This window comes from Rhinatrema bivittatum, chromosome 10, assembly GCF_901001135.1.
Source record: "Rhinatrema bivittatum chromosome 10, aRhiBiv1.1, whole genome shotgun sequence".
Lineage (NCBI taxonomy): Eukaryota > Metazoa > Chordata > Amphibia > Gymnophiona > Rhinatrematidae > Rhinatrema > Rhinatrema bivittatum.
Window position 1 is genome coordinate 60,876,517 of NC_042624.1, and position 26,011 is coordinate 60,902,527.

The 26,011-nt window shown below is 42.0% G+C and overlaps 1 protein-coding gene across 5 annotated transcripts in view; it reads left to right on the top strand.

The window, feature by feature from the left end:
* The window catches only part of CEP350 (centrosomal protein 350), a 358,722-nt gene that overhangs the window by 316,397 nt on the left and 16,314 nt on the right, over positions 1–26,011 (top strand). For all 5 annotated transcript variants that reach the window (XM_029617504.1, XM_029617506.1, XM_029617505.1 and 2 more), the window contains 2 exons: positions 6,253–6,399; positions 15,700–15,822. In XM_029617504.1, coding sequence (XP_029473364.1) covers positions 6,253–6,399; positions 15,700–15,822 — 270 coding nt within the window. The remainder of the gene's footprint in view (positions 1–6,252; positions 6,400–15,699; positions 15,823–26,011) is intronic.

A 26,011-nucleotide genomic window follows, 5' to 3' on the forward strand; every position in this document is an offset into this window, starting at 1 on the left:
TCCTGGTTAGAGTTGGTGGACAAAAGATCCTCTCACGTGGGGACAATGGGGTGACTTTGGAGAGAGCATAGAGGAGATTGAGATTTTTTCTAAAGAAAAGGAGGAATCTTCAGTCATCTCCCTTTTTAGAAGAAAGACGTTGCCTTCCTTGATCCTTATTGCACCGGGAGCCTTGGGCATCCCAGAAAATAGACTGCAGGGAAGCAGGTATTGGGGGATCCTACTTTGATGCGCATGAAATGCCCACAAATGTTTCTTCTGCATTTGTCTATCAAAGAATTGATAGCAGTGGAATGGGATTTTCCTCTTCATCCAGTCAGACCAGCCCAGATGAAAAGGTTATGCTTACTAACCAGCAGGTGGAGACAGAAATCAACGGGTTCACTGACCTCACTCCTTATATGCATCCATGCTGACCTCTGCCTGCCAGTGTTCTCTTTCTCCAGCAGAGATTGTATGCAAGCATTCCATGCTGTCAGTTAAGGCCTGGTTAGGCTGGATGAAGAGGAATCCAAATAGGGGGGCAGCTCATGTGGAGAGTCAAATAGTCCCTTCCTCAGTTGAGCATTGCCCTTGGTCAGGGGGCTTTCTACTTTCTTCACTGGAGTGGACTGCAAAGGGGGCGGTACCTAACCTTTTCTTCCCCCCTCTTCCCACTCCAGCCAGGATTTCTCTAGGAAACCTTCATGTGGCAAAAGAAAAAAAAAGTTTGAAATTGGAAAATTGGAAGGCAAGGTTCTTTTTGGATGACTGCCCTTAGCCTTGTTTTTCATAAAGCTAAAAAAAAGTAAAGCTCGAATTTTGTGGTAGAAGCCGGCACAAGGAAAGAGAGCAGTGATGTTTGACTGAGCTCCAGAGTGTTTGCTTTCACTCATTCTGGGGTCAGACAGGGCTGTGTCGGAGAGGCATGGAAAAAGGAATGCACTTGGTGGCAGCTGCAGAACTCGCTGCTTAGACAGAAGGAAATGTGATATTTCCCACGTTAGTAGGACTAAAAGTGGGGGGATGCAAAACGCAATTTCTGCCATTTTGGGGAGAGCCACATCAGCAAGACAAGGCTGCATTACTGTTTGTGTTAGAGGTGTGGTTACCATATTTACTGAACAGGAGAGAGACAAGGGGCAAGACACCCCCTTTCTCAGTCTCAATGGGTGTAGTTCAGGTTGGCCCTTCTACATATAATGGCTGTCCTGCTTAGGGTTGCAGCGCCTTTTCATCAGGTTTTGAGATAGCCTTAGAACCAGCGCAACCTTGGAGTTACATGAGCTGGAAGATGTTCAGCAAGAGGGAGCATGGCCTTCCAGGGTGCAGTTCTGCGGGAGACCCTTTGGCTGTAAGAGGCATTCGTCTTTCTTGATCCCTTTCTTTGAATAAAGCAGATAAGGATCTTGTGCACCTTTAATTGATGTTTTCAGAAGTTAAATTCTGGGAGCCCACACTACAGATGGTGTTTTGATTATGCATCTCTTTCATAGGAAAACCTGGCTTCTCTATTTTCCAGTCTCTGCATGCACTTGTCATTGCAAAGGAGAAGGGAGAGATTCCCAGTTCCTCAGAGGACCCTATTATGGTCAGTATAAAAAGGTCATCTGAATTCTTCCCACTTTAGAAAGCAGTGAAAGATGGTGTCTCCAGAGGCGGATTTTGCAGGACATTGCTTGCTAACCAGAGCATATCCTGGGATCCTCAGGGAAAAAGATTTCCTTTTCCAAGAATGGACATGATCTGTTCGGTGACCCAGTACTGAAAGGTGCTGAGTTTACAGTTTTTCAGATTAAAAAAAAAAAAAAAAAATCAGTTGGTGCTTAGTCAGGCCTTGAGGCAGTTAGCATAGCACTTCAGATTGCAGCTTGTGGTTGTAAGGTAGCAAGGCCTGGCTTGTGTCTGACACAGCTTATACAAGAGAATTCTCTTTGCATTTGAAACCAGGAGCAGCGTGTGGAGTCTGTCTTGAATTAGTATGATGATCTGCTATGGGTGTAGCTTCCATTGTGGCCATTAAGAGGCATCTTTGGATGCAGAACTAGTAAGCAAACTCCATCTCATAAATCTGTCTTGTCAAAACTTTCCTATGAAGGGTGACCTTTGTTCAGAGAGGACTGTGAGAAAATGATAAAGACTTTGAGAGAATCCAAGGTGCTGAGACTCCTGGAGGACAGTTAAAAGCTCCATCTCATAATTGCCTGTCCCAAAGTAGTTTTTGGGAGCTCAGATGTTCTGCAAGGAAGACATTGTAATAATCCAAGATCTTGGACCTTTGGCAGCTACCAGTCCTTTTGTCCCATGTAAGGAGGTGAGGTAGGATCCTTGGGACAGGATCCTCTCGAGCCATGCAACAATTGCTTGAGAGCCCTATCTCTGTTTTCCAGAGCTAGGTGGCCATCTGTTACAATTCTATCAGAGATGGATCTGATTTACATCATATCAGAGGATCCTGGGCATCATATGAGATGGTTGCGCTCTGGATTTCTCCTGTCCCATTTCAGATTCTTTTATGGTTTTCCCCTGTCATTTTGCCTGGAAAAGAGAAGCCATGAGAGTGACACTAGACAGGCTTTTCGAATTGAAGGCTATGGTGTCCCACTTCTAAGGGACTAGGAAGGTTTAGGTCATTATAGCATTTTCTTTGTGGTTCCCAAGAGGGTTGGGTTCCTTTCATTCTGTTCTGGATCTGCATTTGTAATTTCAAGCCCTGCTCTTGAATTAGCCATTCTCCCATGGACTTTTTCGAAGGTGGTGCTGATTGCCATGGCGGCCTTGCACAAGGGAAGGAATTTGGGTAACCTTATCTGGACGACTAGTTAATAAGGACAAAGTGACTTCAGCAAAGTGTACTGGCCACCCAGTGAGTAGTTTTATTTTTGCAAAATTTAGTTTGGGTAGTCAGTTTCCCCAAGAGCTATCTACAGTTGTTCCAGACTCTGGGTTATCTGGGAGCACAATTGATTTAAAAAAAAATGGCTGTCGGTTAATAGAGAAAACATCCAGGAGCTGGGTCACCAAACTCTAGCATTATTATCCGTCGGGAGTCAGATGATCTGATCTTCAGCTTCTCGGCGAAATGGTAGCAGCACTTGGTGCCCCGTGTGAGGGAGCACACAGGACATCTTCAAAGATTTGCTCTCTAGATAGAATATTTCTGAGAGTGGGAATTCTATGTGGTTATCTATACCAGAATCCATCAGGATAAACTGCAATGATGATTAAATTGCAGAAACTTGGAGCTGGGGTGGATTTGGAGACTATGGCTTAGGTGATGGTGACAATGTTTTGTTAGTCTAACAATCTGGAGATCATACTGTATGGGGCAGCTGGCTCAGGAACACTGGAAGCTCAAGAGAGAAAATGGTCTATGAGTCATTAGAAGACAGAGCAATTTGATTGGCTCTTCTGAAATTCACACCTCTACTAATGGGTCAGGCAGTCAAGATAATGTCTTATAATCCCAAGGTGGTAGCATAAATCAGCAGGGAGAAGCCAATAATCCTCTGGTATCATATTACATGTGTTTTGCTTCTCACTTGGACTGGAAAGATTTTGAAGATTTCACGTACAGCAGGTGGGGACTTCACACATAGCAGGTGTGGACAGTATTCAAGCAGATTATCTTGTTCACAGTGTTGTCGACCCAGGGGAATGGTTTGTCTCAATAAGCTTTGATCAAGTTGTGACCAGGTGGGAGTATCAATGATGGACCTTCCGGTGACTTTCAAGAATGTTGAGGTGGAGCACTTTTTCGACCAGAAGCTAAATTTTGGTTCAGACCGGGTCAACAGGAACAGTCCTGTACACATTTTTCCATGGTCCATGATAGGGAGAGTGCTTCAAAGAAAATCTGACCATTCAGGTCTGGTAATTCTAGTAGCTCCAGCTGGGCCATGATGTACATGGTAAGCAAGGCTCATGTGTTTGAAGCATGGAAGACCCCTGAGGTTTCTATCCCTCAAGAAGTTGCCTTTACGCGATGCAGTTCTGCTCAGTTTATCTTGTGAATTATCCCTTGAAAGAGTGCATTTGGTAAAGAAGAAATAATCTCAAGCTTTTGTGACCTCTCTTCTAAAAGCTAGAAAGTTTTCCATTTCATTAGTTTTTATACGAACTGGGAGAATTTTGAGGATTGGTGCACTGTAAATCCATGTACTCCTGATTTATCTTTGGTGGGGATTATTCTAAAATTTTTATTTTTTTACAGGGAATTCTTTCCAAGGGTTTGGCTCTTATTTCCTTGAAGGTACAAGTTGCAGCTCTCTCTCATGCTGCAGGGGACTTAAATTGAGAAGTCTCTTGTCGTCACATCCTGATGTGTCAAACATATTAGGCCCTGGTAAAACAATGCCAGGTGACCACCTATCTGAACTTCTAGAAATAGGGCCCCCAAAACAATCGCTGGCCTCACTAACGGTCCCATCTTTTCCACCCCTCTTTTTCCCCTCAAAAGAACTGTGATCTATGAAAGAGTGGCTTCAGCATGATCTAAAGTCTTTCCAGGGTGATATTCCAACACTCTGATGCAGGTCCTAGCTGGAGAAGCACAAAACAACCCAAAAAGCAGTATGGGAGATTGTCTATAATAGCCAGGTAGCAGGGAAAAAGACGTAGACCCAGTCATCTGAGTTCTCAATTATTTTTTTGGGAGATTTAATTAAAATCACAAACGTAAATAATCAAAATTGCCCGACTCTGGCTAAGTTTCGCCTATGCAAAGGGCTGCATCAGGGTCTTGTGTATCCTTTATAATATGAATTTAGATGTTTTCTTATGCAAACTGCTTAGGTCCCTTAATTATCAGTTCTCCTCCTCAGATTAAGTATTGTTTAATTGTTATCAGTGAATTAACACACACCTACCACATGTATGTGAGCTCCTAATTTTAAGTGGTGACGCGAGCAAACATATTTTGCATATCTTCGTTAGGATTTTGTTGGCTTTAAACGTGCACAGGTAAGCGGATTTTCAAACATGCTCACCTGAAGGCCATTCTCATTTTTTTCAAGTTAGTCCACCAGTTTGCCCAATCCATTTTGAGATCATCCAGACCCCTCTGATTCTTCAGCGTGTACTCCCCACAGTTGCCCCAGACCCCTCACCCAGTCGTTTTAAGCCTAAACAGAGATTTATGCAGATTTACACCTCATCAAGAGCAGAAGTATACGTGCACGGGTAACAGCTCACCGTGTGCTGTGACTACCAGATTTAAAATTTGGATTTATGTGCCTCTTTTTTTTTTGTTCTCACACAAGCGCATATGGGCCTTTTAATACAAGCAACACTTTAAAGTTCACTCTTAATTGAGCAATAGCCTAGATATAGATATGTCAAGATTTGAGTCTAGGGTGGTTCTATATTGAATGTAGGATTGGTACTTCTCTATAAAGTCTCTGAATTAAGAGTTATAGTTTTACAATCTTGATCTACTGCTTATTTTTACAGTTCAGTGATCTGCTACATTCAAAGATACTTTAATTCTTGTTCTATGTACTGAGAGTTTTAAAATTTATTTTTAAACTCCTGTATTAAATTTAGCTGTACGGTATTAATTGGATGCTGCATATAATGTGGTGTCTTTCTGCTAAGGGTGTGGTCTTGTGCAGAAGCTTCTTTTAATAGCCTGGTGGTGCAATCTGCTGTTACCCACCCTGTGAGGTATTACTTTAGTTAGTCTCTGTGGTACAAACTGGCATGCAGTCCAATGAAATTGGGATTTTAGGCTTTCCTTCGTCATTTCCTGTTCCATTAACACAGCAGTCTGCACTGACCAACCCTAAAGTCATGTCACGAGAAGATGATAGCAGTAGAACCATTCATTTTACTCTTATTTTCTCTCCCAGGAATTTTGTTTTACATATTATTTATTTATTATTTAAAAACTTTTCTATACCGTCGTTTAGTAGAGCACCATCACAACGGTTAACAGATAGGCACAAAAATGTTTGGTTTCTAGCTTATCCAATAGGTGCCAGGGAGAGAAGGAGCCTTGATAAGATTGCAGAATTCTAAGGTTTGGTCTAAGTGGGTAAAGTTGTTGATTTGCCTGCAGGAAGCTTACACATAACCCAGTGGTGCAGGCTGGTGTTGAAGTTAATGGAGCAAGAATTGAGAGGGAAGCCAAAAATTCTTGTTTACCCCTTAGATAGTGGTATCTAAGTAGCTATGGAAATTACCATTTTCCAGTTCATCTTACCTTAGTAATGCATATGAGATGTTTGATTTCAATTGTCTTTGATATTTAGTTCCTTTGTTTGTGTTGTGTAGGCTGTGTTTGACTTAACTAGAGAAATCTTTAGTGAAATCTTCGCTGAGGATCCCAGTCGAAATCAGCCTGTCTGGATGAAACCATGCAGGGTCACGTCCTCATACTTTCGAAGAGTAAAGGATCCCAGCGACCTCGAGGAGATCAAGGTACAAGAGAAACAGACAAATTGGGAGCACATCTGCATGCATTTTTGAAAACTATTGTTAAAGAGCAAGAAGGTTCAGTGGATAAGGGACTACAGAACCCCCTGTCTTCTACCACTTATTTAAATCAGATGTATAGTTTGTTAAATGTTAGTGCAACAAATATGTAGTATATTAGCACAATGGTAGTTGTAAATGACAGGTTCCCTGTACGTACCCGGATCAGTCCAGACAGTGGGTTGAGCCTCCTTTCCAGCAGATGGAGACAGAGAAAAACTGAGTATCCTATATCAGGACAGTGCTCCCCTTTGAGTTTTTTCTCTGTCTCCATCTGCTGGAAAGGAGGCTCAATGCACTGTCTGGACTGTCCGGGTACGTACGTGTCCCTTCAGTATTTCTCTGTCTCCAGCAGATGCAGATAGCAGAACCTGTGGTTCCCTTTCTTTGTAGCAGTTTTCTGGTTTGCGGAAGTTCTTCTTCCTTTTTTTTATATATTTATAGAGGATCAAGCAAGTAGTTGTTAATTTCAAGCATTTAAAAAGTTTAGTCTTCAGGAGCAGCTTGTTCTGACTCCTCGCTCTTGCTTGGGCCTAGGCAGGATTTAACAGTTTAAATATTTCACAGTATAGTACCTACTTGGTCCATTACCTCATCTTCTGCTCTGTCTCTCCTTATACTCTCTCCTCCTTCACCATCCAGTAGAATTACGCATTCTTCACATGGGGTTGTGTGGATATGTATGTTTGGGGTGTGTGGGCGAGAGAGAATGTGGGGGTGTAGATTCTGGGTGTGTGTAGTAGGAGGTTTTGTAGGTGTATGGGTGAGACTATCCCTGTATGTGTGTAAGTGAATAGGAGAGAATGTGAAAGAGGAAAGTATCTGTGTACATGTTTATGAGAGAGAGAGGCTGTTCATATTGGCATGTGTGTTGCTGTGTGGCTCCCTGTAGGTGAGTGAGATGATATTGGCTGGAATGTTTGGGAAGGTGGGAGAATGTGGCTGGCTGTATGTGAAGTGGGTAAGAAATAGACTGTGGATTGTGTGTAGGTGCAGAAGGAGGTTCTGTGTGTTGGGTGAGAAAATGTGGTTGAATGTGTATATGAGCACAGCTGTATGTGTGAAAGAGATGCAATGTGTTTGTGTATTGATTTGGATTTGATGCCAGTTTAGAGAAGTTCTGTGTGAGCGGACAATAGAATGTGGCTGGATGGCTGTAGAGGGAAGTTATGTATGAATGGAAAAAAGGGAGGGAGATTTGTGTTTGTGAGACAGAAGGCTGTCTATGTAAGAGAGAGAATATACTCAGCTGCCTGCTACTGATGCCCACTTGTGGCACATGTAGTGACAATCATGACCACCCTCTCCTCACTCCTGCACTACTGTTAGAAGTAAGGACACTGCCACATTGGTGCATACGACCTCCCCTCCCCCTCCCCTCCCCCCTCTCCCCCCCTGCTGTAGCCCATTACTGCAAAGTACTGGCTTGACCCAAGTTTATTTCTCCGAGAACAAGCAGGATGGCAGTTCTCACATGTGGTAACATCATCTAATGAAGCCCAGCCCGGAACTTTTATGTCAAGAGTTTATAGAATTTTGACTGCCTCACTGAGCATGCCAGCATACCACACATACATGCAGGGGCCCCCTTCAGACTTGTACATTAATTAAAATATATAACCAAAGCCAACATCAAGAGGAGATGAGTGGGTTTCGTGAAGCCTGACATCCTACTGTCCTCAGTGAATACTTATCGGTAAGCAACTTCACCTTCTCTGAGGAGAAATGGGTTGGCAGTCCTCACAAAATCCACCTGTCTCCCCTTTGAATTGGCTTCACTTATGTATGCTAAGGTACAAGACTGAAAGAGCACCTGTATGGACGTATGGTATGTTGGCGTGCAGGGCATGCTTAGTCAGGCACAATCAGAGTTCTAGAAACTCTTAACATAAGTTTTGGATCGGGCTCTATCAGATGTTCTTGGAGAATATCTGTAACAGGTAAGCAACTCTGCTTTATTCATTCACATTTCTTAATTGTTCATCTGGGACCCTCAGCAATGTACAATAAGAAGTCATAAAACTAAAAACAAAAACAAATTCATAAAAAAACATACATAATAAACATAAAAACAAAATTATACATTATACAATCAGAAATCCTACTAATAACTCAAGTGCTTTTTGCTGATCTCTTATTTAAGGGAGTGCTGCTCTCATTTCAGTTTTTAAAAGACATCTAAATAGCAGATAATTATACAAGTGTTAGCTCTTTAGGGACTGAATTCCATAATGCAGGGGCTGTGCAACTGAAGACACTTTTCTGTTTTAGCAAGTCTGGAATAAATAACCAACAGTCATCACTAGAATGCAAGCATCATGCCGGTTCATATTTCCTAATCTTTCTACCAAATATACGGGCCAATACAGTAAAGTCCGCGGGAGAGCGGACCAATGCCTGCTCTCCCGGCACGCGCACTGGCCCTTCGCCGGTGCGCGCGATTCTGTATTTAAATTAGGTGACGCGGTAAAAACGGGGAAAAGGAGGCGCTAGGGACACTAGCACGTCCCTAGCACCTCCTTTTTGATAGGAGCGGCGGCTGTCAGCGGGTTTGACAGCCGACGCTCAATTTTGCCGGCGTCAGTTCTTGAGCCCGCTGACAGCCACAGGCTCGGAAACCAGACGCCGGCAAAATTGAGCATCCGGTTTTTGGCCTGACAGCCACGGGACCAAATTCTAATTTTTATTCATTTATTTATTTATTTTTCCTTTTTTTACTTTTCGGGACCTCCGACTTAATATCGCTATTAAGTCGGAGGGTGCACAGAAAAGCAGTTTTTACTGTTTTTCTGTGCACTTTCCCGGCGCTGGGATATCTGTAGAGTGCCCTCTGTCCGTAGCTAGTTTTCTCCTAGGACAAGCAGGATGGTAGTCCTCACACATGGATGACAACATCGGATGGAGCTGGCCACAGAAAACTTATGTTAAAGTTTCTAGAACTTTGACTGTGCATACCGATAATGCCCTATACCATGCATTCATGAGGAGTCACTCTTCTGTTTCTTTTTTTTTCTGTGGAACTTTCACCTCGCGGTTAAGTGAGCTCTTGGCTTTTCTTCAAGAAAACTGATACTGAAATTTCCTTTTTCACAAGAAATTTTTTCATCGACGGCTGTCGATCCCAGTATGGCTTCGGGCTTCAAGAAATGCCCGGTTTGCAACCGCACCATGTCTGTTACAGATCCGCATCTCGAATGTGTGATCTGTTTGGGAGAGAAGCATGATGTTTCATCATGCCAACAATGCCAAGAAATGACCCCAAAGGGTCGAAAACTTTGACTGGAAAAGATGTCCAATCTTTTCCATCTCCAGCTTGTCCCATCTCCATCTACTTCGACAAAGTCATCTCCAACAGGAGTCACGAAGAAACTCCTGCTTAAAAAGAGACATCTTGAAGGATCCGGAGACGCTTCATCGCGGACTCCATCGGCGGCATCGACCAGGTCAGTCTCGGAATCGAGGCCTAAACATCGGCATCGCCATAAAAAATCCTCGACGTCTCCGTCGTTTGCCCTCCCCCCCCCCCCCCCCCCCGGGAGAACCGTCTCTAAAGCGGCATAAATCCATCGACGCGCCGGTAACCTCCGCAGTGCCAACGTCGACACCATCGCCGTCAATATCCTCAAAAACAGCACAGTTGCCATCAGCTACTCGACTTAGCTGTGCTTATAAAACAGATGGTAATGGATGCCTTACAGGCTCAAGTTCCGGCGTCATCGCCGATGACGGCTCCCACGTCAATGCCGACGGTTACGTCGATGCCGGCGGTTACGCTGACGTCAATCATCGAGTCGATACCATCGATGCCACAAACCACCTCGATGCCGGTGCCAGTTTCGACGACCATACCACCGATGACAAGTTCCTTGGAACTCACAACAACGTCAATATCAACTCCACTATCAATGTTCTCTTTTCTTACAACATCGACGCCTACGGTTCCATCGGTTCCATACCCGATACCCTTGTATACTACGGCACCCACTATACCTCGATCTGCAAAGACACTGGTACCCGAAGCAGAAGTCATAGACAAGGTCACACTCCTCGATGCCAAAACGTCCACCATCATTCTCTAGACTTCCACAGTCAGATGAATCAGTCTTACAAGACCTTCTCACCAAAAGGTACCAAGACTTACTGGCCTCCCTGCCATCTAACCCGGTACAAGAGCAGGTAGAGGATGTCACAATTGAGGATCCTGTACCAGGACCATCTGGTGTACCTCCCCCTCCTAGGATTACACATCTTCACAACCAACCTCCAGAATACGATACTTGGTCTGATACGGATTCAGATCCATCATCTGAAACTTTTATGTCTGATCCGTCTCCACCTCAGACAAGAAAACAATCACCTCCAGAGGATTTCTCTTTCCCAACCTTTGTGCAGGAGATGGTGGATTCCATTCCTTTCCAGCTTCAAGCTGAACAAGACATCAGACAACAAACTCTGGAAATCCTCCAGTTTGTAGATCCCCCTAAGCAGACAGTTGCAATTCCTATTCACGAAGTTCTCTTGCAACTCCAACAACGCCTCTGGGAGCATCCCTGCACGGTTCCTGCAGTTAATAAAAGGATAGACACAACTTACCTGGTACAATCTGCACCAGGATACCAAAAATCACAGTTACCACACCACTCAGTTGTGGTAGAAGCCGCGCAGAAGAAATCCAGAAGGACAAGGGTCCATTCCTCAACACCTCCAGGGAAAGATAATCGATTCCTGGAGCAAATGGGCCGCAAGGTATTTCAGGGGGCAATGCTAAATTCTAGAATTTCTGCATACCTATTATACATGACTCAGTACCAGAGGAACCTCTGGAAACAGATGGAGGTGTTTGTGCTGTCACTGCCTACACAATATCAGGGAACAGCACAAACCATTATTAACAAGGGATTAGAAGCCGGCAAACACGAGGTTAGAGCCGTCTATGATGGTTACGAGACAGCTTCACGTGTTGCTGCATCAGGCATTACTGCCAGAAGGTGGGCCTGGCTCAAGGCCTCTGATCTACGACTAGAGGTACAGGAGAAACTGGTTTATCTCCCTTGCCTTGGGGATAATTTATTTGGCTCCAAGGTGCAAGATGCAGTTTCCCAATTAAAGGAACATATGGAAACTTTGAGGCAGTTATCCTTCCTCCCGCATGTCTCATCCACGCATACTACGCACCGGCCACCACGCAGAGACATCAGGCGTCCCTTCTACAAGCAACGCAGATACTATCCCCCTGCATCTAGGCCAAGACCTCCTAGATCACAACAGAGACCTCAACAGTGACAACAGAGAACAGCTAGGGCCCAACCACCTCCTCAAACTGGCCCTGCCACCGGATTTTGAGGACACACTCAGAGAACAAAGCCTATATGCCAACCCCCACTCAACCCTACCAGTAGGAGGCAGATTGTCCATATTTTACAACAATTGGACCTCAATAACTTCGGACCAATGGGTCCTCTCCATAATTAAACGAAGATACCAACTCAATTTCCTCTCAATTCCCACAGAATTTCCACCCAATCATTCTCATCTCAGCAAAAATCACATCCTTCAACTTCAAATGGAATTGTCCACCCTTCTGAGAGCCAGGGCTGTAGAGCCAGTGCCCCGGACTCAGCAGGGCAGAGGATTCTATTCCCGCTATTTCCTCATTCCAAAGAAAACCGGAGGCCTACGCCCCATCCTAGACTTCAGAAATCTCAACAAATTTCTAAAGAAGGAAAAGTTCAGGATGGTATCTCTAGGCACCATGCTTCTACTTCTTCAACAGGAGATTGGCTTTGTTCTCTGGATCTTCAAGACGCTTACACTCACATTCCAATATTCCCTCCTCATTGCAAGTATCTGAGCTTCATGGTGGGGCAAACTGTACTGCCCTTCGGACTTGCTTCTGCCCCCAGAGTATTCACCAAATGTCTGGCAGTAATAGCAGCACACTTACACAAACAAAGTGTCCATGTTTTTCTATATCTGGACGACTGGCTCATCAGAAGTCACTCTCAAGAAGGAGCTCTCACCTCTCTGTCGAACCATTTCCCTGCTTCATTCCATGGGTTTTCTCATCAATTATCAAAAATCCCACCTTACTCCATCTCACCTCCTTCAATTCATAGGTGCAGACCGGAACACCATCCTCTCAAGAGCCTTTCTACCCGAGGACCGAGCAGAAACACTATCCCTCTTGGCAAGATCGCTTTGCTCAAGCAAACAAGCAACAGCTCATCAGTTTCTAACCTTACTAGGCCATATAGCCTCCACAGTTCATGTCACTCCTATGGCAAGGATCGCCATGAGAGTAGCCCAATGGACATTACGATCACAATGGATTCAAGCCATTCAACCATTACATTCTCCAATTCAAGTAACCCACCAACTACGCTCCTCTCTCCGTTGGTGGGCGAACAAATGACAATTTGTCGTCATATTTATATAAATAAATAAATAAATTTGCGCAAGGGTCTACCCTTCCAACAACCAGTTCCACAGATAACATTAACTACAGATGCATCCACCTTGGGTTGGGGAGCTCACATAAACAATCTCCAAACCCAGGGGATTTAGACAAAACTCGAAGCAACATATCAAATCAATTTTCTGGAGCTTCGAGCTATACGTTATGCGCTGCATGCATTCAAGGACTGCCTTTCACAGAAGACTGTTTTCATCCAAACAGACAACACAGTCGCCATGTGGTACATCAACAAACAGGGAGGTACGGGCTCGTATCTCCTTTGTCAAGAAGCCGCTCAGATTTGGGGGTGGGCCCTCAACCACTCAATGTTTCTCCGGGCCACTTATCTGGCAGGCATTTACAATGTAGTGGCGGATCGACTCAGTCGTCAGTTCCAACCACACAAATGGTCCCTGGATCCCTCAGTAGTGACCAGGATATTTCAACGTTGGGGACAACCAATCATAGACCTCTTTGCGTCACATCTAAATCACAAAGTGGACAAATTCTGTTCTCTGCACAAACAGAAGAACCAGCCAGCCAAGGTCGCTCTTGCTCGCCCTTGGAACTCAGGCCTACTATACGCTTATCCTCAGATACCGCTCATAACCAAAACTCTAGAGAAGTACAGCAAGACAAGGGGACCATGATACTCATAGCCCCTTATTGGCCTCGTCAGGTATGGTTTCCCACACTTCTCGACCTCTCAGTCAGGGATCCCATTCGTCTGGGAGTAGCTCCCACTCTCATAATTCAGGATCAGGGTCGGATGCGCCATCCCAACCTCCAATCCCTATCCCTGACAGCATGGATATTGAAAGCTTGATCTTACACTGGTTGAAAGATTGAGAGGTTGTATCTCAAGTGCTTATAGCTTCACGTAAACCTTCAACACGAAAGAATTATTCTTCAAAATGGAGAAGATTCACATTCTGGTGCAAACAGGATATTGATCCTTTCAATTGTCCCGTACCTTCTCTACTGGAATATTTATTCCATCTTTCAGAATCTGGTCTACAGACTTCTTCTGTAAGGGTACATTTAAGTGCAATCTCAGCTTACCATCACAACGTGGGAGATGCACCTATATCCACACAACCTCTTGTCAGTAGGTTTATGAGAGGTTTAACTAAACTTAAACCACCAATTCGGCCACCAGTCACAGCATGGGATCTGAATGTGGTATTAACAAGACTTATGCGTTCTCCTTTCGAACCCGTAGATTCCTGTGATCTCAAATCTCTCACATGGAAAACTATCTTCCTCATAGCTATTACATCAGCTAGAAGAGTTAGTGAGTTACAAGCACTTGTAACATATGCCCCTACACGAAATTCTTACATGATAGGGTGGTTCTCCGTACACATCCAAAATTCCTTCCTAAAATAGTTACGGAATTCCACTTGAACCAATCCATAGTTTTACCCACTTTCTTCCCAAGGCCCCATTCTCACCACGGAGAACAGGCCTTACATACTTTGGACTGTAAACGTGCTCTGTCCTATTTAAACCGCACGGCAATCCACAGGAAATCCAATCAACTTTTTGTTTCTTAATATCCAAACAAACAAGGGAAAGCAGTGGGTAAACATACTATATCCAGTTGGCTAGCAGATTGCATACAGTTTTGCTATGAAAAAGCAGGCCTTCCTCTCCAGGGGCGAGTAAAGGCACATTCAGTAAGAGCAATGTCAACATCTGTTGCACACTATCGCTCAGTACCAATTCTGGACATATGTAAAGCAGCAACATGGACTTCGCTTCACACCTTTGCAGCTCATTATTGTCTCGACAAAGAAGGACGACAGGATTCAGCCTATGGACAATCCTTCTTAAAGAACTTGTTTCCAGTTTAAACCCAACTCCTTCTACAACCAATCTGCTGTGATTTTCGGCTGACTCATTTTCAACAACACTTCACTGTTGCCTCAATACTAAATGACTCAGCCTCTAGCTTGCTAATCACCCATATGTGAGGACTAGCATCCTGCTTGTCCTGGGATAAAGCAAAATTGCTTACCTTGTAATAGATGTTATCCCAGGACAGCAGGATGTAGTCCTCACAGAACCCACCCGCCACCCTGAGGAGTTGGGTCTCATACCTTTTATTATTTTATTTTTGCTAAAGCTTATTGCTACACACGAGACTGGAGTGAGACCCCTGTGGCAGAGAATATCATGACACGCTGGGCATGCTCAGTAGCCTCAGGCTGCCAGTCAAAAGTTTCTAGAAACTTTGACAGAAGGTTTTCCTGCGATAGGGCTCCGTCAGTGATGCGATAGGGCTCCGTCAGTATGTTACCTGCTGTCCTGGGATAACATCTATTACAAGGTAAGCAATTTTGCTATTCTCTCATTGTCTGTGGTGTTGACCTGTTTCTGACACTATAGAGGATTGTCCAAGAAAAGGATTTGTGATGTATCAGGTGGATGTCTTCAGCTTTAGTCAGACAAACAGTGAGCACCAGTAAATTTTGTGGTGCAAAAAATATTTTCAGGCAAATGTCTTAGTTAAAGAAGAAATCAAATATTTGACTGAATTTCCACTGTTTTTTTAAGCCTTTCGGTGCAGGGCCCAGTGTCAAAAGCATAAATGGATCCAGACATTGGGAAAACACATCCAAGCTCCATTCTGATAGCATCAACCTTATTGAGCTTTAAAACTCAGGAAGCTCCAGGTCATTTGTCATTAAACTGTTGTCAGATTAGTACTTGGATTCAGATAGCTGCCTGTCAATGTGCCAGTGCTATGTGCCTCACCTCCAATGTATATAACTCTCTATCTTCTGCAGACCTTCCTCACTATTGAGGTGCTGAAGCTGTTTAACTTAAAGAAAGAGCCAAACCACAAAACCGATTGGCAGAAGATGATGAAATTTGGACGTAAGAAACGTGACAGAGTAGATCACATCCTGGTGAGTTTTTAAATATTTCCTGCCACCCATTTCCTTCTTTTCCTCCCATTTCCATCTAATATCCTTCGCATAGGACTGGTAACAGAATTAGAACTGGTTGCAATGGTTTAAATCTCAAGGTGGAAGAGAGAGAAAGCTGAGGGAAGAGAATAGGAGGTAGAGGAGGAAGAGACGAGCTGCCTCAGAGCTGAGTTCATCAGAAATGCACATGAATAGTTCCTCATTTTGTGGCTTGTCTGTGGTAGGGTGCTATGGGCCACTGTTATATGGAGCAGCTGAAAAAAGACCTCAGAATAAAAAAATTCTCCAATAAAACAAATAATGCAGTCTCTGCTGTCTTCATACATGGCCTTTAGCAGGATAACTTAAAGCAATAGGTCTCAGTCTTTGCAACTAGGCCATTTAAACAGTAAATCAAGGTTTAAAGAACCATATTTAAATGTGATATTGTTTTTAACCATAAAGGAAATATTTCAATCTAATTCTATAAACTTTCATGGTGTGACTCATGACTTCAGAGATAATTTATCACCAAGCTTAAAGGTCGATGCTTGATCATTAAATTATGTTAATAATAAAAGTTAAAACTTTTAACATATTATAAATATGTTAAAAGTTTACCCATTTTCATACTAAGATAAAAAAAAAAGGATTCACACTCACAAAGAGGGGAGTAGCTGGCTTGTTACGGCGGTTACTACCCCAAATCAAATAAGCCTGATACTTCACTTTCAATGCATATACAGCAAAGTTCTCTGATTCAACGGCAGGGGAGAAGAAAAACTGATACTTCACACATCCAGCAGAGCTCTCTGCTTCAACGGCAGGGGAGAAGAAAAGAGGGTTCGCACTCACAAAGCGGGGAGTAGCTGGCTTGTTACGGCGGTTACTACCCCAAACCAAATGTGCCTGATACTTCACTTTCGATGCACATCCAGCATGGCTCTCTGCTTCAACGGCATGGGAGAAGACTTATACGTCACGCATATCCAGCATAGCTCTCTGCTTCAACGGCAGGGGAGAAGAAAAACAACCAATAAGGGCTAATAACATAGTCTGGGTAAAACAAATAAGCATGGGTGCAGCTTGCTTATTGCGGCGGCTACTACCCCTAACGAATCAAGCTGGATATTTCACTTGGATGCAGCTCCATCACTGCTCTCTACATTAAAGGTGGGGGTGGAAGGGAAATAGAACCAAGAGCTAAGAGAAACAGATAAGTATGAGAGAAAATATGTGTGAAGCTTGCTGGGCAGACTAGATGGGCCATTTGGTCTTCTTCTGCCGTCATTTCTATGTTTCTATGTTTCTATGTTTCTATGATAAGGGTTGGAAGCTTCCCTTGTGCCTACAAATTAGTCACATTGCACTGTCCCAGGCCTAAAGGGAGCCACTGCAGTGGAGGATGATCTTATAGATAAACCTGCATTGTTTAGATTTCAGGTAAATTCAACCTAAGATCATTAGGGACCAGAATTACTTTAGGATTAAGACAGGATTTTATTGTGGCAGTTTAAGTACACAATGGTTTACAGTTACATCAGACATTGATTTATTTTGTAGCCTAACATATAAAGATTATTTTTGGTTCAAATGATTTTGAAATACCTTTTGCCAGCTTAGTTCCACCTCACACTTCATAAACATATTTGGAAGCTAAATACCCATTTTAAGAGAATTAATTATCTTAATCTTGTGTGTCCTTGGCAGTGGTGTGCAGATGTCAATCTCTCATCTGCGATCCTGGTCCAGGGTCTGGTTAGTGTTACGTCATGACACAAAGGCGGGCAACATCACCCTCAACTAGTAGGCAACAAGGTTCACACATTACCACAGTCCCAAACGACAATCCTAGAGCACTTACAGAGGCTTTGCAAGCTCTTTGACAGGCAGGGAACTTGGCATGCAGAATGGGCCGCTCAATTAAATACAAAGCTTGTCAAAGCCACAGCTCAGCAAGTCTGTGTCCAGCTATACCAGCTAATTGCAAAGTGAAGAAAAAATGTTCAGTCTGTTCATCTCAGTACAGTCTGGCTGCATCCATTTTAAAACTGGAGTGCCCATCTTGTGTTGCTCAGCTTCCATTTTGTTTGGTTCGTAGTTGCACGCTTAATAGTGATATGGGCTTGTCCTTACGGGAACTACTGCCATTGCAGCTGGCCTGGGCCTGAGAGAAACCATGGCCACTGTGATTTGTCAGGACTGAAGAGGTGAGGCGGAAAAAAACAAAAATAAAGGCAAAATGTAAAATTTATAAATAAAAGTAGAAAAAATCAGCCTGAACATTACAGGAGGCAGTACTTCTATTCACAAAGAGATACCAAGCCTGTCCTTTTTAGCAGCTTTGCATGAAACAATAGCAACATTAGCAGCAAGGCAGGCCTTGTGCTAGAGAAATAGTATAGCTCAAAGCACTCCAGCAAACAACGAAAATGTAATCCCAGTTTGTGACTACAGAGTCAAGAAGCCTTCCGATTAGATCTGAATAATCTTTGGATGGGGGGGGGGGGGGAATGCACAAATGACTTTGAAAGTTATCCCTAAGAGGGAAGTTTTCAAACTGCAGTGGGACAACGTCCATAAGAACTTCTAACCCTTGGACGTTGCATTAATTTTCAAAGCATGTACTTTCGCTTTGCAACTTGGCACAGGTACAAAGTGCCCATCATGGGGATTTGTATTTGCTTCTTCTGTGGGTACTATTTTTTTCATTGAAAATGTGCAAAGATTTGAAAATGCCATCTATGTAAGTTTTCCTCCCTTGACCTAACCCGCACCCAGGAACACCACCTCTAAATGCAGCTAAATTTCCCGTACTGGGGAAGAATGCATGGATCTTTATCTGCCTTGAGGGATGGCAAGTTCCAGACAGCCAATTAACATGGGCAAAATGGTTTTTGCCCAAGTAAATTGCTTTGAAAAATGCCTTCTGCAAATACTCCCAATTTCTGTTAGATTATCCGCCTCCCCTCAAACTAGTGTAGGCAAGATGTTTGGCCAGCATATTTTCTTTCTTTCTTCTATTAACTGTGAACAGAGGGCAAGGTCGCAGTGGAATCTGTGATAGGTAATATTAACCTGTAAGGTGGGAAGGACCCCTAAATACTTGTCACCGCAGTTTAACATGTCACTTCCTTATCTGAAACCAAAGTGAAAAATGAGAGCAATTAAACAGTAGTGCCAAGAGATTCTGCAGCCTATTTATTTATTCATTCAGTCAAACCAGTCTGCAGCAAGCAAAATATATATGGAGTATTTCATGCAGTGTGGTGCTTTAAGAAAACCAATCTCAAAATAGAACAAGATTATCAAATGTAAGTGTATAACTATTTTTAGAATAAATTTTCAGTAAATATATATTTACTGACTGCAATCTAAGACGTTTTGTCATCTTTTTAATATATCCTCATTTTCTAAACTCTAGAGTGGCATTTAACAGCTAATCCTTAGTAGCATGTTGCACTGGGGACTGTGTCCATTCCATTGTCTGCGTTAAGAAGTCTATTCTCACATCATAAATCAGAATGGTGGGCACAATCTTTTATGAGCACATAGTTACAGGCTTAGTTAAGACTGTATTATTTTCAGTAGATGTTTTGTGTGACTGTTTATAAAGTCCTTTATTCCAGCACTAGCAATTTTGGTTGTAAGGTTAAAGATTGCTTTTATTTTAAAAAAAAAAAAAAATCTTGTTAAAAAAAAAAGCTGTTTAGTGTGTGTTAATCTTACTTGATTGATTATACAGACAAAGTGTTGTAACTGCTGTGGTAGTCCATTTGAATACATAGCAATAAGGCTGAACAGATGTAGGTGATACTTTTTTATTGGATCAACTATGACTAGTTTTTGAGAGATGTTTATATAAATCTCATATAACACAAACCTAATTTATCAAATGTTTTCTCCTCTTTTATGCCAAGAAAACATTTCCTGATTCAGGCTCAGTGACTCATTTAGCCCAAAATCCAAATCCTTAAAAATAGGTATCTATAAGTTGGATGAACAGGTAGACAGCTCTTGTTCAGAGCAGGCAACACAGATGTGAAAAAGTATCTAATTTTTAAAAGCCATTGTCAGAAGTCCAAGTTGAAATACAAAAGTTTATCATCAGAACTCTATATAACACAGATATGACCTTTGAACTACATAAAGTTGGACTGCGCAATCAGACTATTGTGGCAGAAAGGCTAAAATTGAGTCCTACTTGATATTGGCAGAAACAGGATGTGCTCCCTAGAATGTTGCTTACTGACTCTTGTCTTTTAAACCAGTTTTGCATGTCCTTTCAACTTTATTTCTGAAACAATGATTAAAACCTCTTCTCATCCTACAAGGCAAACTCTTCCTTTGTAGCCTGCTCCCATATTCTGGCATTGTAATAATGCGTAAATGGTGTTCTTTACTTTTAACCTCGATTCTATCCAAAGAGAGATTTATGAGATCATACTGATGTCTGTGTATGTTCTCCAACAAGCAGGCATGAATTAGCGATATTAACTATTACGCGTGGGGGTGATGCCATCCGACAGCACAGACATCGACCCAGTTCTCAAAGCAAAGTTTTACTGAGCACGTGCACTGCCTTGTGAGCCCCTCAGTCTTTTTCTTCTACGCTTTCTTTCTCTCATATGTCTTTCTTTTTTGGGGCCTACTGTTTCTGTTCTGCTTCATAGCTTAAAAACTGCCACTGCTACTCCGCTTCTCCACCAGAACTTCTAAGTTCTAAACAATAAAAGAAAGGAAATATGTCAAAATTGGAAAAGGCCAAGAAGCCAGCATTGTTGTGTGGCTGTGTGTGTTGGCCCACTTCTAACTGAAAAATGGCGTCAAGTAGGGGTGCAGACGAGCTTATTTATTTATTTATTTATTTATTTAACAGTTTTATATACCGAAGTTCTGGTAACAAAGTTACTAATCACTTCGGTTTACATTACAACAATAGATTGACAGTATTTAGAATAATGTCTTACAATGAACAGGATAAATAGAACTTGGAGAAAATAAAAATAATAACTTAAGGGTAATTATATACAAAGTAGTGGACCTTCCTGGAGATCAAAGCTTAGGTATTAAGTTTGAAATTAAGAGAATGCTTGGTTGAACAACCAGGTCTTTAGTCTTTTTTTAAAGGTGGGAGTCGATTGTTCAATTCTAAGGTCTGGTGGGAGTGAATTCCAGAGATTAGGACCGACAGTGGAAATAGCTCTTTTGCTAAATGAAGTCTTGAGAGGATGGGCTCTTAGCGTGCCTTTCTGAGCTTGTCTAGTTGGACGAGAGGTGGAGTGAAGCTGTAAAGGGATGGTGAGGTCCATTGGGGTGGAGTTATAGATGGCTTTATGGATTATTGATAGGGATTTATAGAGGATTCTGTGTTTGATAGGGAGCCAGTGAAGGTTCTTTAAAATGGGAGTAATGTGGTCCCTTTTATTAGATTTAGTCAGGATCCTCGCAGTGGCATTTTGTAACATTTGCAGAGGTTTTAGAGAGTTTGCGGGTAAACCAAGCAGCAAAGAATTACAATAGTCTATCTTCGAGAAAATGATTGCTTGTAATACATATCTGAAGTCTTGGAAGTATAAGAGTGGTCTTAGCCTCTTTAATACTTGAAGTTTAAAGAAGCAATCTTTTATGGTGTTGTTAATGAAGCTTTTGTAGTTCAGCTGGTTATCCATGGTGACCCCAAGGTTTCTGACCTGAGTGGAAAAGGCTGGTGGAGATAAGTTGTGTGAGTAGGGAGCAGTGTAGTTACCATTTGGGGTGATGAGCAGGAACTCTGACTTGTTGGAATTGAGAATCAAATCAAGATTTGTTAGGAGGTTATTGATGGATAGAAGACAGGAATTCCAGAATTGTAAGGTATTTTGTAATGAATCTTTAATCGGGATAAGGATTTGGACGTCATCTGCATAAACATAGTGAATAAGGTTAAATTTGGAGAGGAGATGACATAGAGGGAGAAGATAAATGTTGAATAGTGTTGGGGATAGCGAAGAACCTTGCGGGACTCCCATAGTGGATCTGAAAGGAGGTGATACTTTGCTGTTTATCTTGACTTTATAGAATCTATTCTGGAGGAAAGATGAGAACCATTTAAGTGCGGTGTTTTTTATGCCAATTTCTGTTAGACGATCTAAAAGGATAACATGGTTCACTGTGTCAAAAGCTGCTGATAAGTCGAGTAGAATGAGGAGGGATGATTGTTTTTTTTCTAGGTTCAAGAGAATTTTATCTGAAAGTGATGAAAGGAGGGATTCGGTGCTTCTAGATTTTCGGAAACCAAATTGAGAAGAAGAGAGGATGTTGTTGTTTTCTAAGTATTCGGCGAGTTGTTTGTTAACTAGTTTTTCCATGATTTTGGAGATAATTGGGAGATTGGCTATAGGGCGGAAGTTGGCTGGATTGTCTGGGGAAAGATTTGCTTTTTTTAGTAATGGTTTAAGGATGGCGAGTTTGAGTGGAGTGGGGACGAGGCCTTGTAATAAAGAGGAATTGATGATCTGTGATATAGGGTGTGAGATGTCTTTGGCAATTGAAATAAGGAGGTTGGCTGGAATAGCATCTAGTGGGTGTGATGAAGGTTTAAGTCTTTTTAGAACGTTTTCAATTTCCAAAGTGGAGACAGGTTCAAAGATCTCAAGGCTTGCTGTGATTTGTGGAGGGGAGGGGAGTAGATGAGGTGGGGAGTTGACTTTCATTTTCTTGATGGGGTCTAGGAGGTTAGGAATTTTATTCTTAAAATAAGTGGTAAGATCAGATGCTTTACTTGCTGCGTTATCGTCCGGGAAAGTGAAGGCGGGTTGTTTGGTGAGAGAAGTCACTAAAGAGAAGAGGGATTTTGGATCAAATATAAAGTTGTGAATTTTCTGCGAGTAGAAGTCCTTTTTTGTCTGAAGGATGGAGAACCTGTATTGGTGCATTAAGGATTTAAAGGCCATGAGGTTTGAGGTTGAAGGATTCTTGCGCCAAGACTTTTCTCTATGCCTAAGTTCACGCTTTACAGATTTGAGCTTTGGAGTATACCAAGGTTTTTTTGTATCCTTGTTGGACTGAATAGTTTTGGTGATTAGCGGGCAAGTGATGTCTGCAACTTTGTTTGTGATTTCAGACCATGAGGCTAAAGCAGAGTTGGTTCCGTGAGGTCCATTAGGTTTAGTTCTTGAGTTAGATGGGTGATAAGGGTGTCTGGGTTGCAGAGTTTTCTGAATTGGACCGTGGATTTTTGAGGGCCTGTAGTAATTGTTAGGTGATTTTGTAAAGATAAGTTGATTAACTTATGGTCGGACCAAGGTATTGGCTGGCAGGTAATGTTGGAATTGAGGGTGAAATGTTGATTTATAAAAAATTAGGTCCAAGGTATGACCTGCTCTATGAGTGGGTTCGTTTATGAGTTGTTTGAATCCCATGGAGTTAAGGGAACTGAGGAAGGCTTCACAGTTAGATGAGTGTGGAATGGTATCTACATGGAGATTAAAATCTTCCATCAATAGAGCTGGAGAGTCTGAGTCTGTGTTTAGCTATGCATTCTATTAAGGGCGAGGGATCTGAATCTAAACATCCCGGAGGGGAGTAGATGAGGCCAATTTGTAATTGGGAGGATTTGAAGACTGCAACTTCAAAAGATTGAGAGCAGCTGGATACTTGCAATGATAATTTAAATTTCTTTTTGGCAGCAAGTAGAAGACCTCCACCTCTTTTTTTCAATCTCGGGATAGAAAATATGTCGTAAGATTGTATTGGAAGTTGGTTGAGGAGGACTGTGTCTTCGGTTTTCAACCAGGTTTCTGTAATGGCAAATAAATCAGGTTGTTCTTCTGTGAGAGAGTCATTTAAGAGATGAGTTTTTTTGGAGAGGGATTGCGCGTTGAGAAGAGAAATTGTGAAAAGGGAGAAGCCTAGAAATTGATTAAGGGGTGATAGCATGATTGGGATAAGCCTATTGTGTTGTTGAGATGAAGGTGAACCTTGTTTTTTTGTTGGATATCTCTTATTGTTGAAGATAATTGGTATAGCAGAGTATAACATGGTTGATATTTGTTATATTAGCTTAGGCGGAGATGTGATATTTGTAGTTTAGATAATTGAGATGCAATTACAAAGGGTGATGTGTGGCAAAAAAATACATGTGCAGGAGATTAATGGGGTGCAGAAAAACATAGAACTGAGGAGCTTTATAATCTATGAGTTTCTACTTGTTTTCTCCTATTATTTTTTTTTTGGTTAAAATAGGTTTCGAAGGTAATGTAATGACAGCAGCTAAGTGGATATCCATGGATGCTGTGCTGAGCTTCTCGCTATTATTCAGATCGATGCAATAAGACACGTGTTGAAAACTGGTGCTCATATCGAGCACCCATTTTCCTAACGCATTTGCAGCCACATCACCTGAGCACACCCGATGCAGTATTTAAATGAGAGGACGTGTAAAAAAGGACGCACTAGGGAAGAATTGTGCATCCCTAGCATTCAAATGCAAAGGGTGCCCACAATTGCAACGGGCGCTCAATACGAGCATCTGTTTTTATCCCGCTTCTTCTGGCCAATTTTGCTGAGGTTGCTGAAGTTGCCCATAGCTAAGCACTCCTTGCTATGGGCGTCTAAATTGTGCGTCCAAAAGAATTTTTTTTTTTTTTAATTATTTTATTTATGTAATTTTAAACAAAGCATATATACAACTTTGTTACTGAAATAAGAGAATAACAGCAATAGAAAAAAAGAAAGAAAATTCAAGAAGCAAGACTTTAGATCCAAAACATTTTACGCTTATATATTCAGCCATGATCATATTTAGGTAACTAAAAAAAAAAAATGTTATCCTCATAGTACTGAAGAAAAAAAAAAAAGAAGGGGGTGGAATTTAAGGGAGTAAAAAGAAACAAAAAAAGACAAAAGCTATAGTAGGTATAGGACCCCAAACAAATTAAATGCCGATCCTATTTATAACATTATGAATCTATGAGAACAGGAGAGGACATAGTTATCTTTCTAGCATTTAGGAAAGCTTGCAACTGCTTGGGAGCAAAAATAACAAAGGTCTCGGAGCGAAACTTCAAACATTTACAAGGATAGCGTAAAAGGAAAGTTGCCACCAGTTCAAGAGTGTCCTTTCTAAGGGCCAGAAAGCCTTTACGCCATTGTTGAGTTAATCTTGAGATGTCCGGAAAGATTCTAAGATTTTGCCCATAAAAAGGAGAATTGAGATTTTTAAAATATAGTGACATCACTTTAGCCATATCTGTGGCAAAGAACAAAAGAAATTAACAAAGTGGCTCTTTCTATAATTTCTGGTCCTGATGACTCTAAAAATTCAGTAAGATTCGAAAGAGGAAACTGAGATCTAGAGAGACACCAGTAGATAATTGAAAAGATGAAGACAAAGTAATTTTGTTATTAGAGGGAAGTTCACCAGAAGGGAATACTAAGAACTTGCGAAAAATATTTATTTAAGGTAACCTCGGGAAGTTCACCCAAAATTTTAGGAAAATTAAGAATCCGAAGATTCAAATGCGAAAATAATTCTCACAGGACAAGCAGGATGGTAGTTCTCACATATGGGTTACATCACAGGATGGAGCCCAGTCACGGAACACTTTTATCAAAGTTTCTAGAACTTTGACTGGCCCCTACTGGGCATGCCCAGCATGGCACTAACCCTGCAGCCAACAGGGGTCCCCCTTCAGTCTTCTTTTTTCCGCGCAGCAGTAGCCATGCGGTTAAGGAGCTCCACAGAGATTCCGGACAGGAATTTTCCTCACGGAATTATTAAAAAGTTTCATACCCCGCAGGGGTCCCTCCTTCAAATTTTTGACTCCGCGGTACTCCAGTAAGTTTTTACCCGTTTTCAGTCGATTCCCGTCAAGTTTGGCCCTCGTGGCCTACTGGCCATTGACCGTACCACGGCTCGGGTTTTTCATGGCCATGGTGTCGGGGTTCCGTCGGTGCCCGGACTGCAATCGCACCATGTCCATAACAGACCCTCATAAATTTACTTAATTCCTAACTGCATAGCAATGCTGTATTTATTTTTTATATATTATTTATGTTATATTAATTACTATCACCTTTTATCTTACAAATGTTTAAATCCTATTAATGTTAAAATAGATACTCTTCTCATTGATCTTTTGACAAGTTACCATGTTACAATGTAAAATAGGGCGGACCTTGCCCTATTCTCTCAGTTATTTGTAAA